Source organism: Dermacentor silvarum, chromosome 3 (assembly GCF_013339745.2).
Source record: "Dermacentor silvarum isolate Dsil-2018 chromosome 3, BIME_Dsil_1.4, whole genome shotgun sequence".
NCBI classification, from domain to species: Eukaryota; Metazoa; Arthropoda; class Arachnida; order Ixodida; family Ixodidae; genus Dermacentor; species Dermacentor silvarum.
The window spans coordinates 172,673,496-172,689,725 of NC_051156.1; the positions used below are offsets into that span (position 1 = coordinate 172,673,496).

The 16,230-nt window shown below is 52.4% G+C and overlaps 1 protein-coding gene across 3 annotated transcripts in view; it reads left to right on the plus strand.

Moving 5' to 3' along the window:
- LOC119445029 (uncharacterized) overlaps positions 1-16,230 on the plus strand; it is an 83,716-nt gene that overhangs the window by 55,182 nt on the left and 12,304 nt on the right. For 2 of the 3 annotated variants that reach the window (XM_037709357.2, XM_049663896.1), the window contains exons 6-7: positions 314-3,129; positions 13,862-13,981. In XM_037709357.2, coding sequence (XP_037565285.2) covers positions 314-3,129; positions 13,862-13,981 — 2,936 coding nt within the window. The remainder of the gene's footprint in view (positions 1-313; positions 3,130-13,861; positions 13,982-16,230) is intronic. The other variant, XM_049663897.1, reaches the window with a different exon arrangement.

Consider the following 16,230-nt stretch of genomic DNA (forward strand, 5'->3'; position numbering starts at 1 on the left):
GTCTATTGCTCAGAAATAATCAAATTGAAATTATATGCTTACGTGTACGTAAAATAGTCATGCCTTCTTCGCTTTTTGCGGTGTGGCTGATCGTGGGGATGAGGAAGCACGCCGACATTGTGCGCATGTGCCAGGTGCGTGTAGATTGCGTACCACATCTGAGATATACTATACTGGAAGTTCGATCGATAATGGTCCAGTATTTATCACTAGTCTAATGATTGCGAACATTGCTTTACATCTGTAGTTTTAAATCTGTAGTTTCTTCGTGGGGAGTAAAAATTGACTTGTGTGCACTTTTTGGTCGTTACAGGTGATGGGCAGTCTCAAGAAATGGTGCAGCAGGAAATCCCAAGGCAGATTCTAGTCACTGCGCATCCTGATACCTACACGAGCGATCCTCGCCTTTCACAAATGATAACGTCCACAGCCCTTATGCGACCGCAATATCCCTTAGAGGTTCATATGGCTGGCTCGAATGCTGCGCTTGAGTTACCAATGGGCACCCCTGGCCTATCTTCTGCACCGATGTTAACATGCGTTCCTCAGGCCATGCCAGAAGTGGAAGCCGAGCCTAGGCATTCCCCAAAAACCCAAGCCGAGGTCATTCCACAGGGGAGGACAGCCCCGGAAGAACAGTCGAGCGATTCTGACGTGCTCTATCTAGGAGTTTCGAGGAAGAGCTTGTCACCGGGTTCCGAACACAGCGGTGGCGAGCATAGAACGTCCATGTTGTCTGAAGCCAGCAAAGTATCCGAGATGTCGAGGTCTGCAGATGCCAACGCTACGCAAGCAGCAAGTACTCAAAAACCGCGTGCTGGGGCACCAGAGCCGATAAATTTGAGTGATGCAGCCAGACGAGGTGAAGCTTATGGTACACCAAGGGAGCACTATTCCTTCTTCCAGCCTCATGCATTTGTCATGGCTGACCATCAAAGATGGCTAGAGGAACGCCGCTACCAAGAAATGATGAACTCTCGCGGACCCATCATGCAGCAGAGGCACCCGCCTTCGTCACAGATTTCACCCGAGTTGAGTCAGAGGAGGCTCTCTGGGGGTGCACAGATGTTGCCGAGTCGTATGGAAGCACAACAGCAGTACAGAGCTGCGGTACCTGAGCGCTCACCAACGCTACGCCAAGTTCCACCTTCCCACCAAGGTGCATCACCTCATCAAGCACTAGTGCAGCACCAGTCAACCCCGTCGCATCAGTCACAGCTGTCGCATCAGCCATCGCATCAAGCCCAGTTGCCGCAACAGGCGGCCCAGTCACACCAACCACCGCCGTCACACCAGGCACATTTCCCGCACCAGGTGCCGCCGTCACACCAGCCGCCGCCGCCATCCCACCAGGCACAGCTTTTGCACCAGACACAATTATCGCATCAGATACCGTTTTCGCGCCCAGCGCAGCAAATGCACTCAACGGCTTCATATTATCCAATGCCTCGAGCGCACCAAGCACAGCCAGGTGGTCAGCCTCTTCAGCCACTTCCTGCACTGACGCGCGACACCCCACCTCGCAACGGAAGGCCAGAACTGTACCAACAACAGCAGCGTTACAAAAACACGGAACAAGCATACGGAGTGGGTCCTCACCCTCAAATGGGTGCATACATTGGGCCTCAAATACCTAAGCAAAGTCCTGACCCAGCTGCTAAAAACATGTCCCCACCAACTGGAAACCCTTACATGAAAGATAGCAAGACAGAGTCCTCGTACAAGGAAATAGTCACTTCCCGACAAGAAAGACCAGGAGCTGCGTCACTGCCGGCAGCTTCAGCAAACGCGAAGCCTCCGTCGAGTTCACCCCATGTACAACGCCCTGAATCAGGTGGCCATTCTTCACAGACGAGCAGTCTGAAAACGGAAATGGAGATGCTAAAGGACGAGTTGAAGTACTTGGACGCCTTGGCGGCTCAAAAGGAGGCTGAATACGAGAAGGTGGTGCACACGAGAACTGAAAAGCTCAAGACCCTAAACCAACTCGAAGCGAGGTATAAGCGTTCGCTCGAGCAGCCGCAGTCGTATCCAAAAGATGACCTTCGGTATCCTGGTACCTCAGTTGAGGTTCGGCCGGGACAAAGCCCGGCCTCTCAATCAGAGAAGGCATCTTCTCTTCTGGATGATCCGAAAGCTGTTCCAAGGCAACGGTCATCATCAATCGGTGGAGGTGGCCAGCAGAAGACGTCGTCTCCATCTCTGTCCTCTCCACTGGTGAAAACTTCATCTGGGCATCAGGCAGTTCCTGGACTCATTCCTTACCCGCTGCCACATCCCCCTCAGCAGACCAGACCACCGCTATCACTGCCGCCGCACGCCAACATTCCATTAAACATGCCAATTATTGGAGCTGGAATGTTCAATATGCGCAACGTGGAGCTCCAGCGAGATTTTGCTCCCATGATGGGGACCCAGCCGCTCAACTCGCCAATGGTGCCAGGATACGGCAGGCCATACTACCCACTCGACAGGAGCAAGCACCCAATCCAGCACCCTATGGAACCGCCGAAGCCTGCGGTCAAGCGAAAGTACTCGCCTGGCAGTGCCGCCAGCCTTCCACAGGCAAATGGCGAAATGCGCAGTACCTCACAGCGTCCTGCCATGGCACCGACGGGACAGCGCCAGAGGGAGCCCGAGAAGGTTACCGCACCCTTGAGCCAAGAGCACGCGCAATGGCTGCATGCCATGAAGTCGCGCGAGTCTCAGGGCGCGCCACCGGGCTATCCCACTGGTGTTCAGAGTGCCTTTCAAACGTACAATTCATTTCCCACCAGGCGCGTCCTACCGGAAGACCTGCCCCTGAATCCTGCGATGAGCAACGCCGCTTGGAGCAACTACGCGGAAGGCCTGCACGAACAGTATGCTCTTCAGATGGCGAAACATGGCTTGTACCCGGGCCATCCCGCGTGGAGTGGATTAGAGAAGCAGCAGCAACGTAGCAGCGATACTACAAATGCTGCCATGCTTGGAAGGGAGCCTCCGGCAAAACGACCGTCCCGTGAAGAGCCAGTAATGCAGCAAATGTCAAAAGACAGACACATGATGCGGCCCGGAGACAAGCCTGTTGCCCATGCAGCGTCGTTGGGAAGTCAAGCACCGCCCCAGGAACAGGCTCTATCAGCGCAGGTATTTGTTTGTATATTCGAGAGAGCTCTGACAGCCTCTGGGCGTAACAGAGAGGAGTGACTATGCACAGTACTAAACTGTTAGATATTGCCGTCATCACTTATGAATGGTCAGAACCACCAGCGTTGAACGTGGGGAGGTAGTTGGGTATGAATGTGTTGTTGCATGTGTTGATCAGGCAACACAATGCAACTGGCAGTTCTGCAATGAGGTATCTATAGGGGAGAAAGGAGATATGTTGAAATGATAGAAATTTCGTAGTACATAGTAGTAGTAGTGGCAGAACTTATACAGGGTGTTCATTTTTAGGTTTTACGGAATGTTTAGAAATCGCCTGTGACAGGTAGCATAATTCTTATCATTGAGCCGGGTTATTTGATGAGGTGGACCTTAGTAGCATGAGAAATTGAAACACGTATTCAACTAATTAACAAAAATTCAGTAATTAACTTCTTAGTTAATTACATTATGACATATTGTAACTTACCAATTGTAGCCGGTGAGCTTGTCAGGCGTATTCGCTTGGAATAAATTTTCAGAATGGCACCAGTTTGGAGATTTGAACCATCAAACTCGCCGGGAAAATGCACTGTTGTTCCACTTACTCTTTTTTTACCAAAATGCTGTTTTACACTCTGAAGCGCAAAAGTAACTGGCACGCCCATGTATTTTGTCCCACACTTTGGGAAATAATATCTCAAACCTGGTGTCATCCTGAAAATTCATTTCAAGCGGATGATGCATCTTGCAAACTCACAGGCTACAATTTGTTAATTTCGACATATGTCGTAAGGTAATTAACTAAAAAGTTCATTAGTCAATTTTATTAAATTAGCAAAATATGTGTTTTGATTTCTCGTGCTACTAATGTCTGTCTCTTCGAATAACCCAGCTCAGCAATAAGAATTATGCTACCTGCCACAGGTGATTTTTTAAAATTCTGTATAACTTAAAAATGAACACCCTGTAAGAAAGCCAGAGGGTTCAAACTGAGCTTGTGTGCTCTAACCTACCACTTTGCACTTAGGGAAAGAGAAAATAGGAACAAAGGAAGGATGTGTAATGACGATGACAAAAATAGGGGGGTGGTGATGCTAGTCATAGACACAGCACCATATTTAAACTCCTGAGGCTAGTCCTGTATTGTGTAAAATGTTCCCGCATGGGCCCATAGAATTTTTGTTGTATGTCTCGGGTAGGGACCAAGGATTTTAAATGAAATCTGCAGTAACGGCCTGGTGTCGATGTCTGCCAGACAAGTGTCCAAAATCCGTCGCTTCTGTGTACTGAACATAACAAAATATATGCGTCAGCGTCTTTAGTACATGGCAGTGGTCGTGATCAGGGCTGTTCTCATTGCGGACGAGGTGTGCATAATGCTGAGTGATTACCACGCCAAGCAGTATTCAGCCTACCCAAGCCAGCATCGTAGAGTTTAAGTTTCGGTGGCATACAAAACTTTGTTTCGTTGGCGAAATTAATGAGACACCTGGGTTGACAGTGTGATTTAACTACTGGTCGGCTGCCTCTACTAATAAATGTTTAGCATTTTTCGTCATCATGGAGCCTGTTTTCTGGGCAAGAAACTATGTGCACTATGGTGCCATCATGCAAGGCAGCTTACGGTGTCAGAAAGTTCATAGCCTTCCAGTCCTCAATGCACATGTAGCGACTGAAATTTAATTCTATGACCCATCTGTGGTGCAATGTTTATAAGCTCTGTAACGTCGAGGGCCACATGTAATGTGGTCCTTGTCTGACTATGCATGCGATTATTTGTGATGCAGGCTTAGAGTCGCAAAGCACCATCAAAGCGCAAGGCAGTTGGTCGTTTAGGATAAACAATACAGGGGAGCTTCTTTTGTGCCTTTTTTTTGCGTTGTGAGATATCCGCTATTTTGTGGCAGCTTTTCATTGTAGATGCACTGGCACCTTCAGTAGTGATCATAAACTAACATAAGCAGAACAGATAATTTTTGTGAGGTGTCAAGTAATTTTCATTGCCCATAGCGCCTCACCATACATATAAGTGAAATGGAGTAACAGAAAGCACTTGCTTCCAACCTCTCCGGCTGAGCCTATAGCTAAATACGGTTAAACCTGGATATAACGAAATTGACAAATTCCTGAAAAACTTTGTTATCAAGAGGATTTCGTTATATGCAGGTGCGGCACAAAAATTCGAAAAAGAAACATTTACCGTACTTACTCGATTCTTACCGCTTACCGATGGCGTCGTATAAGGCCTGTTTATAGTCCGACGTTATCTGCACGCGGGCCAGCGTCGTTTGCGGCCAGTCCTGCTATGCCGGTTGCGCTGCGCCAGCCGAAACGCCATCTCCGGCCTCTATACTCCGACACGCGTGCCGTCGGCTGTTATCTTCAGAGCATGCGCAGAACGATCCCAAGCCCACGCGCCGCTTTGAATGGCTGTCTGCGACTGTCGGCGAAGCGGCGTGGGCGCCTTTATTTCTTCATGCGAAATGGAATTGTGGGTCGGCGCAGTCGGCGCGACCAATGTGCGAATGAGTCAGGAGCCAATTCGGCGCCGGGCCCTTCGGGCCGTGTCGGAAGCCGCCGGTTAAGTTGACTGCGCCGGTGCAGTCGTTTTTGCCAAAGTGACGTGGCGTGCGTGCGCGCGCGCTCGCATTACGTCGACTATAAATGGCCCTATAGTGTCACTTAGTGTCAGGCTAGTGAAGTGAAGCGCAGAGACTTGCGCAGGTAACCAAAGAATGGCGCTGCCAGCGCGTTGAAAAAAAAAAGAACGTTTTTTTTTTTTTCGGCAACACCAACTGGAAAAGGAGAGTGCCTGCTTGGCGGGCTAGGCCAGCTGCAGCAAGCGGCGGGATCAGGTATGAATGAAGGAAGGGGGAAAGGTCACGCCCGCGGCGGCAAGATTACCGGGTAGAGGGAGTAGTAGTAGTAGTAGTAGAAGTTGAGGAAAAAAGAAAAGATGCATTTTTCTGCAGCCCTTATAGGGAGCACTGCTCAGCATTTGAGGGGCGGGGAAAGGGAGAGAGAGATTATAGTTGGAAAGGGCGAAAGAATGGGTTAAAGTGCAGCGCGATAACTGTCTCTCAATAGAGGACACCTCAACCGCGCTGCACAGGGGGATGGGGACTGAAAGATAAGAGAAGGGAAAGAGGTCGCAGGCGCAGGAGCGGAAGCAGCAGCAGCATCATCTAAGGCGCCGCAGGCGCGTGGGGTTTACGTCGTAGTCGCACGCTATCAGAGAGAGAACACACCACCCGGCAGCGTACGCCGTATGAGAAAAACACACACACACAAACAGAGGAAGAACGGAGTCGCCGACAGACACCCGCCGGACCCCAACGCAGCACCCCGGGCGGCCCCTGAAGAGCCGCCGGGTGCCCAAGGGGGGGGGGGGCTACAGGCGTTTGACCAAGCCCACGTCATCGGTAAAGTTCAGCAGTGCGCGGAAGAGTTTGCCGTGGCTCGATGTGCAGCCCGAGGGGTGCAGGAGGTCCTCCACCGTCAAGCAGGGGAGGTTCTGCGCGCGCCGTCGACAAAGCACTGCACTCACACATCAGATGTTGCAACGTCTCGTCAGCTGCCTCGTTCCCGGCGACACCGACGTGCGACGGTATCCACTGGAGGCACAAGTCGCACCCCTGTCACTGTAGAGCATGCAGCCTGCAGGCAACGCGCTGTGCCAGTGGCGGCGAACGCTCGTTGAGCAGCAGCTGGCGCAAAGCGGACCTCGAGTCGCAAAGAATCGCCACTCGGTTCAGGAACATTCGAGCGATTCTGACGTGCTCTATCTAGGAGTTTCGAGGAAGAGCTTGTCACCGGGTTCCGAACACAGCGGTGGCGAGCCTCTTCGAGGATGTCGGCCGCCAGATGTAGTCCCACAAGCTCCGCTGTGGTGGAGGAAGCTCGGTAGGACAGGCGGCACTGTCTCGCGACATCGAGGTGCGGCACAACGCAGGCGGCGGCCGCGGAACCGTCCTGGCAGACAGAACCATCAGTGTACAGGTGTGCCCTCCCCACCAGGTCATCGTGTATCCGAGCAGCAGCCTCCTGCACCACAGCGCAACAAGGCGTGCGGTGCTTGGAGCGGACGCCCGGCAGGTCGAGGCACACTCGCAACGGCACACGCTGGTTTGGTGGCGGCCAAGCAGCAGGGGAGGCTGGGGCGTTGACCACCAGGCTGTCGAAGAGCTCGAGGAGCTTCCCCACACGCGACTTGGGCAGCTCGAGCAGGTATGACAGCATGGGGCCGGCACCGGGGGCACTGGAGAGGCGCTCCAAGTGGCCAAGGGCGCGCAGATCAGGAGTGAGGGAGACGGGCCAGGCGCCGGTTTCCGCGAGCGTCTCCACGACACGGGAAGCACTGGGCAGGCCGTGGCAAATGCGAAGCACTCGTCGGTGGTCGCCGTCGATGCGTCGCCACAGATGCAGTCGCAGGTTGCACAGCGGGAACGCGTACAGGACCCTGGACAGCGCCGCTGCACCGTACATGCCAACCGCGAACGAGGGGGGGCAGCCGTCACCATGCACGAGGAGCCGTCACCGCGCCCTCAACTTGGCGCATGGCAGCGCAAATCCGCTTCACGGCGGGGAGCTATGTCAGGCGATGGTCGATGGTGAGCCCGAGGTAGCGCACCGTCAGCCGCCAGGGAAGGGGGACACCATCGACGACCACGCAGCCAGTGTGGCGCCGGGCAGCAGCGCGTGGGTGGACCATGATGGCCTCCGACTTTGCCGCCGACAAGCGCAGGCCAATAGCCCGCAGGAAGTCGCCGACCGCATCCGCCGCCGCCTGGAGCTGCAGACGCATCTGTGCCATCGTTGCCGGCGGGCCATGGACGAAGGGCGCCACGTCATCCGCGTAGACCACGGCACGCACAGGGAGGCGCCCACTGCTGAGCACGCACTCGCTGATGGGTGCGAGTGCGAGGTTAAACAGAAAGGGGCTCAACACACTCCCCTGAGGCACACCGCACGTCGCTGAACGGGCGGGCGACCCGAACAACAGCCGACCTGTCGGTTAGGAAGGCCCGCACGTACGCCAGGAGCCTGCCCCCCACACCAAGAGCGCGCACAGCCGAGATGATGGTGTCGTGGGGCAGGGAGTCGAACGCGCTCTGGACGTCCCAAGAGCAGCAGGAACGCGGCATGGCCATCGCGAGCTCGCTGATGCCGTGCGCCACAGCAATGGCGAGCACAGGGAACCGTGGTGTCCTGGGGTTCAGCAGCGCATTCAGGACGCGCCAGCCGCGGTGTTGGTTGCGGGGTCTCGCGAGCGACGAGCAGAGGCCCGCCAAGCTACGTCGGCGCAGCTGCCTCGCGTGTCGCCTGCACACCGCGTCAAGACGGTTCTATGTAGTCTAGTCCGCGGCGGCAGCGGAGCGGACCGCGTGTCGCTGAGCACGTCGGCGAGCCGCGCGGACGTTCAGCAACTAGATGTCGGGGCAGGGCGTGCCGGCGGGGACGATCACGCGTGTCGTGGCACGGCCCACGCACTCCGCGATGTGCGCGAAGTAATCACTGCAGCGCGACGGTCTCGCACACATCTCGCGGAAGAGCGGCCACCGCACGACAGCGTACACGCGCGTGGCGCCGCGACTTGGCTTGGTGGGGCACAGGGTGATCGGGTAGTGATCCGATCCGGCGGTGTCCGGACCACGCTGCCAGGAGTAAGAGCAGCACTCCGAGACAAGCGCCAGATCGATCAGTGTGGCGACTCCGTCCCGGACGGTGAGGCCCGCAGCCGCAACGGCAGACGACAAGTCCCCTCCTCGCGCATTGCTCCTGGCACTGCCCCAGTCGCGGTGGTGAGCGTTGAAATCGCTGCACACGACGGTGTCGGGAGAGAGCAGCGCGGTGAGGCGCACAACAAACGAGTAGTCGGCGCGACGGGCACCTGCGCGAACGTAAACACTGGCCACCGAGGTGTTGGTGCCGTGCACGCGCACAGTGACGGCCACGCACTCGATCATCGCGGAGCACAGGTGGTCCGTGGGGACCCGCGCATGAGGAAGGGCGGCTCGCACGTAGACAGCAACGCAAGGACGGCCAGGCGGATGCACGTCAATGGAGCACGGCGCAGCGTCACACTCAGGCATGGCACAGTCCGACGCACTGCTGTAACCGATGTAGCCCGGCAGCGAGACCTCCTCTGCACGCGCGTACGTTTCCAAAAGGGGGATAGAGAGTAGGAAAAGCGGAAGAAGGGGAGGGAGAGGGTAGTCATCATCGTCTCGGGCAGGGTGCCCTTACAGTCGGTCAGCCAGCATCGAATCGGCAAGGTAGCAGAGTACGACCTTGAATACCCTGCTGGAACTGCGGGCTGGGAAGAGCAGGTCCGTGCTGAAAGCTGAAGGCCCGCCTCGCGCACGCACGCACATGTGCGCTGGCTCTCGCCTCGCAGTCGATGTGAATTCGAGCGCGCCAAGCGCGACGCCGCTGCTTCGCATTCCGTCGTGGCAGAGAGGGTTGCTGCTCGCGCAAAAATTACAAAATTTGGGTCGAAATCTCTAGGTTGTCGGCGGGGAAAATTCGTTATTTTGAGGGGCTCTCCCGCTGCCACTTCGTTACGTAGAGGTCTCAAATACATGTGCTTCTATGGAGTAACGGCGGGGAATAGAAAAATTTCGCTATATCCAGGAATTCGTTATACAGAGGTTTGTTATAAGCAGGTTTAAACGTGTATCTAGCTAAAGCGAATTGGAGTAGTGTTGCATGGCGACCCCAAATTTATTATATTGTAAGCACATTTCACGTACTTCATCGTTCTCATTTGTATATAGCCATCATCATCCCTGTTTCTCTTCTTCTTCGTGTTTGAGCCTCGGCCATGCCGGTGGAATAAACGGGTCTGCCAGTGCTGCCTGTCCTGGTCGTCTTCCGTCTTTCAAAGTGGTGGAGGTGCGGGGTAGCGATAGTGCCGGCGGCCGACGCAGGGGTGGTCATAGCTGTGGGGGTGGCCGGGCGCAGGCGGCGACCGGAACGTAGCTCCAGTTAGGGCAGGAACGCAGGAGTTTAGACCTAACTAGCGATCTATAAAGTTTTCTGACGTGTGCGGCTAAGCATGCAATTTACATAGAAAATTGGGCGTGCTATATGTTTTAGCTAGTAGAGATAGAAGATATGTTAACCTTGTTAACATTATGAATGGTGTGGCCATTTCATGGAGAAATTCCCATGTGCTAGCATTAGCCATTGAATACATCATTCAACTATTGTCAAGGTCAGTCTGAAGGATAGTAATATCACTGATATTTGGCATCATGCAGTGAACAACAGTTATTTCCAAACTGCCAGAATCATTGAAGGAATGCAGTGTTGAAGGTCCTTGTGGCTGCGAAAGTGTAGTTTAACTTTAGAAATTTTTGCATATGTGCGTGGCGCATATTGTGGTTGGTATTATATAGTTCTTGAAAGCGTCCAGCCGGTAGTGTCTTTCTGTAGAAATAAGTGTGTTGATATGCTACTGGCTTGGTAAGGTGTACTTAATTCATTGGAATGCTTTCCACTGTTATCAACAAATAAAGCAGATCACTTTTTTCGCTTTAGCAGAGGAAGCCAGCGCTTTGAAATAACAGTGAACAAATAGATGTGTAATGGCGTGCGTGCACAAGGGTTTCTTGCATTAACTGCTGTTTTATTGCGGTAGCAATTATATGGACACCTCAACCGGATTTCTGCCGTCGGCATCGCCGTGAGGTTCCGTATAAAATCCAAGGGCGATAAAATCGTCGCCGCGCGCCATATGCACGAGTGAAAGTGTGCGGGGGACGCGTGCTATCACGGAGAGCGAATGCCCGGTGGAAAGCAAACGCGACTTCCGTCGCGCGACAGGCCGTAGGGTTATGGGAGGGAGGGAGGCGGGGCAACACTGTGTTGCGGCACCAAATGCGTATCTTGCTACCGGGCTTAAGGGGAACTGGCCACTCAATCTCCCACGCGAAAGCAAGAAAGCGGGAAGGCAGTGCGGGAGGGAGGGGGGGCAGCTTCTGCTCTGCCAAATACTGTGCTTGTACTGTGGCCGTCTGTGGCAGTCGCTCACACCGTCTCTTAAAAGCAATCTGCACACGGCTCTGACCTTTGTATGCGCTGTGCATTCGCCGCTCAGTTTCAGTAGAAGCGATAGACCACACAAACCTTTGCTCGCTGCGGCGGCTGCGCTTGCTGCCAGCGTTTTGACAGTCGTCTGCGCTCATTGAGTGTGATCTATTCATGTTTGCTTGTGCATGCTGACACCACGCTTGTTAATTCAGTTAGTAAGCGAATGTGTCCAAGTTTATGCAGCCGATAAAACTACTATCCCTACTCCGAATAGCTCTTTACTAATTTGCTATCGCAATTGATGCTTCGCCTTTCGGGCGAAACTGCAACATTTTTCCTTGGTATGAGGTGAGAAAAGTAACTAAGAACGTGTTTTTTGGGAGGGTTCACTCTTCTGGAATGCCTAATGCTGTAAATAAGTTAGACATTGTGATTTTATACTGAATGCGAAAGTCCGAATCAAACCAAGTACGTGGAAGCGTCTAAATGGAACAACAGCCCATAGGAAAGCACAAATGGAATGAGTGGATGAAGTGAAGGAAGAGACACCAAGGAGGTTTAGAATAGTGGTCTAGAGCTTAGGTTGCGCCTACAAGTGACCACTTTGTGTTGAAGGTCTGCCCTGCCTGGAAGCTGCTTTAGAATAGGGTTCCCTGCTAGCGTTAGCATCAGGCGAGCGCCCTTCCTGTACGTGGATAGAAAATGAAAACATAATGCCAGAGAAAAAAAAGAACATCAAATAATGCAATCCATAATATTTGACAGGATGAAAAGTACACCTGGGAGTTTATTATTTTCAATGAGGGAGGCGTTGATGCATTTTTCATCTTTGGGTTGTATTGCACAGAGGGAACAACCAAATAAAGAAGAAAAGAAGGACAAGACGACTCGACTCGCATAGCGCAATGAACATTTGAAAGGGCCCGTTGTACGAGAAATGAACTTCAAGATAGTGGAAATTGGGGCTTGTTCGTTCATGATCTTCAACTTGTGTAGTGGAGAGGAAACGACCGCAAAAAAAAAAGGCAAGGCGATGCACAAAGCGCGAAGGACACACAAAGTGTTCTTTTTGTGATCATTCCCTCTGCTATATACAAACCGAGCATAACGAAAGAACATGCCTAGATTTCCACTATTTTGGCGTTTTTGACATGTTTGATCATCATCATCACAAGCATCATCACCACCAGCAGCAGCAGCTGCAGCAGCCTATTTTTATAACCACACACACACACACACACACACACACACACACACACACACACACACACACACACACACACACACACACACACACACACGCACGCACGCACGCACGCACGCACGCACGCACGCACGCACGCACGCACGCACGCACGCACGCACGCACGCACGCACGCACGCACGCACGCACGCACGCACGCACGCACGCACGCACGCACGCACGCACACACACACACACACACACACACACACACACCAAAAGGACAGGGCGATGCACGAAGTGCAAAGGACACACAATGTCTTTTTTTTTTGAGGTCATTCCCTCTGGTACGACATTGAGACAACGCAAAGTAGGTTTGGGGCATCTGGCACACCCACGCTATTTTTAATATTTAGCGTTAGGGGCGTGCGAAAAACCAAACCTAAATATATCATTTGGTTTCAGCGCATGCGCTGTGGTGCGATGTTAATCGTTAGGGGATCCCTATTTTTGAAGGTACCTATTCTGAAATAGCCTACCGTATGTTACATATAATTAAAAGAATAAAAAAGAAGTCCACTAGTGCCCAATTTCAACTGATAAAAAAATGTCACAGTTTCACCCGAAAGGTGAAGCATCAATTGCGATAGCAACTTAGTAGAGAGCTATACAGAGTGAGGATAGTAGTTTTATCAGCTGTATAAACTTTGACATGCAGCAGCACCAGCAACGTGCAGAACTGTTGTCGCCGCCGTCGCCGTTTTGTCCGCGTTCGCACCGAACGCGTGCAACGTTGTTGACTGTTGCCAGGGCCTCTGGGGGCGGCTCGAAGGCTTTCGACGAGATCAGAACGGGAAACTCGTCGAGCAGCGTCGGAAGTCTTTACCACCTTCTCGCCTCGCAACGGTTTTATATAAATACGCATTTGGTGCCGCAGCTAAACGTCGCCTCCCCTCCCTCCCTCCCTCCCGTCCCCCCATGGCCTTTCGCGCGACGGACGAAGTCGCATTTGTTCTATATATATAGTGATTGTAAAGGAGGAAAGAGGCGCTTAATTCTGCAGCCCTTCAGGGAGCACGGCGCAGAACGCGTATTTGTTCCCCGCCGTGCGTTCGCTCCCCGTGAAAGCGCGTGTCCCTCGCGTGCTTTCACTCGCACATACACCGTCCGGTGCGCGGCAACGATTTCATCGCTGTGGACGTCATACGGAACCTGACGCCGACGCCGACAGCAGAAATCCTTCTTGTGTCCATATAATTGCTATCGCAATAAAAAGTGGCTCAGGTGACTCATCTCTGTACAGAATGGCACCAACTGTGTGCTGCTTGTGGTACGATGGGTCTTTGAAGATAGTGGCCAGCTTCCTCATCTCGTGAAGCGCGCTTGTGTTGGTTTTTAGCATTTACACGAGCCATGTTCGACTTATTAATTTCATCCTGCTTGAGCCCTTGGACCTAGAAGGTGATGCTAACTCTCTCCCCTTGTCCTCCCATTTTTTTCCTCCCCAATTGACAGCCGACACAGGCGCCGCAGAATCCGCAAAGCAAGAACAACACTTGTGTCATGTGTGGCCAGCATGCCCAGTTCATGTGCTCTGGCTGCCAGAACATATGGTACTGTGGGCCTCAGTGTCAGGTGAGCACTTTAGCCGCTATCCTGGTATTGTTCCAGCGTGCTGAGAATGCAAACCATCGCATGAAAAAAAAAGGTTGAAATTTTTTTAAAGTTTTGCCGTGCAGACAGTTTCTCACAGTTGGCAATCATTATCATCATCATGACCAGCGTCATCACCACCAGCAGTAGCGGCCTATTTTTATGTCCACTGCAGAACGAAGGCCTCTCCCTGCGATATCCCATTACCCCTGTCTTGCACTTGCTGATTCCATCTTGCGCCTGCAAATTTCCTAATTTCATCACCTCACCTAATTTCCTGCCGTCCTTGACTGCGCTTCCCTTTCCTTGGCATCCATTCTGTAACTCTAATGCTCCACTGGTTATCTGGCCTATGCATTACATGGCCTGCCCTGCTCCATTTTTTTCTCTTAATGTCAACTATAATATCGGCTGTCCCTATATGCACCCTGATCCACATCCCTCCCTTCCTGTCTCTTAATGTTACGCTTAACATTTTTCGTTCCATCGCTCTTTGCATGGTCTTTAACTTGTTCTCGAGTTTCTTTGTTAATCTCCAAGTTTCAGCCTCCTATGTTAGCACCGGTAGAGTGCAATGATGCACACTTTTATTTTCAATGATGGTGGTGGTAAGCTTCCAGACAGTATTTGGTGATTCCTGCCATATGCACCCCAACCCATTTTTATTCTGTAGGTTTCTTTCTCATGATCAGGGTCCCTTTTAGTAATTGACCTAGATAAACGTACTGCTTTACAGACTCTAGGATTGAACCCTACTCTTCCACTTTCTAGGTCCACTCCTAAGCCTTCATACTCTTCTTTCAAGCATGCAGTGATACCATTGGAGATGTGTCTCCTTGCCTGACCCCTTTCTTCATAGGTAATTTTCTATTTTTCTTGTGGAGAAGCAAGGTAGCTGTGGAATCATTGTGGATATTTCCCAAGTTGTTCACATATGCCTCCTGTACTCGTTGATTACGCAATGCCTCCATGAGTGCTGGTATCTCTACTGAATCAAATGCCTTTTCATAATCTATGAAAAGCATATAGAGAAGTTGATTATGCTGAGATATGTAGTGCGCTGATCGCCATCATGACTGAACTGTTGCGACTGGCCCAAATCAGCACTCTGTTAAGATAACCTTAGTGAGTCACTTGTTGATCGATTTTCGAAATTTTTGACATGGAGTCACAAGGCTGCCAAACACAATCAGCAGCATTTCAGAAAAATACTTGGACTTAAAATGCGGATGCTTAGATTGCTTCAAGTCCATCAGAAACAAGCTCACCGTCATGGCTGCCTTGTTTTGTGTGAACGTACTGACAAGGACATGTTGTGTACGCATCAGAAACTTGAGTATTAATGAAGCAAAGTGCAGCGAGTTGTAAACGGTGCCGAAACAGACCCTGGCTCCCCGCGGCAGCGTGTCGGGATAGCTATAGAAGAAATTCATGGCTAAGCACTACAAAAAAAGTGGTGGTGACTCACCTTGCTTATGGCCTGGTATCCTCTTGGCCATGTTTGTTATCTTTCAATGTGGAATCTCTATGATACAATCACGGCTAATGCGAATTTCCAGATGACACGAATTTTTCTGTGGTCCCGGCCGAGCCCCATTACTTTGCAACGTGCTAGAGAATGGTTGTTATGAATCAATTTTCGACCTGCGTCGGTGGATACGAATAAACGCCGCCCCACCGACGGCTGCGAGAGAGAACAGCAGCGCAGTCACGCGCTTTCTCCTTTTCTCTTTTGGTGCGGAGGCGCGGACTTGGCGGCGCCGGACAGCGCGGAGGTCACGACTGGGCGCGAAGAGTTTGACGTGGTGGCGCTTTTCTGGCTTTTGCGCTTTTCCCCATGCAGGCGTGTAGAAGCCGCCCCCCACCTTCCTCCTTCCCTCCCTCCTGCGCTGCCTTCCCGCTGTGCTCCTTTCGTGTGGGAGATTGCGTTGCCAGTTACCCTTGCGCCCGGTTGCAAGATACGCATTTGGTGCCACACAGCACATTGTCGCCCCCCTCCCTCCATGCCTACCCCCCCCCCCCCCCCCCCCGGGCCTTTCGTGCGACGGAAGCAGGGCCGGGCTCGACTGGCGTGCCCGGCCTTGACGGAAGTCGCGCTTGCTCTCCGCTGTGCGTTTCGCTCTCCGTGCGTGAAGGCAAAAGGTGCGCTTTCACTCGCACATACGGCGCGCGGTGATTTATCGCCCTTGGACTCGCGCTCCACGTCTCATGCTCCTCCTCCGCATCGCCCC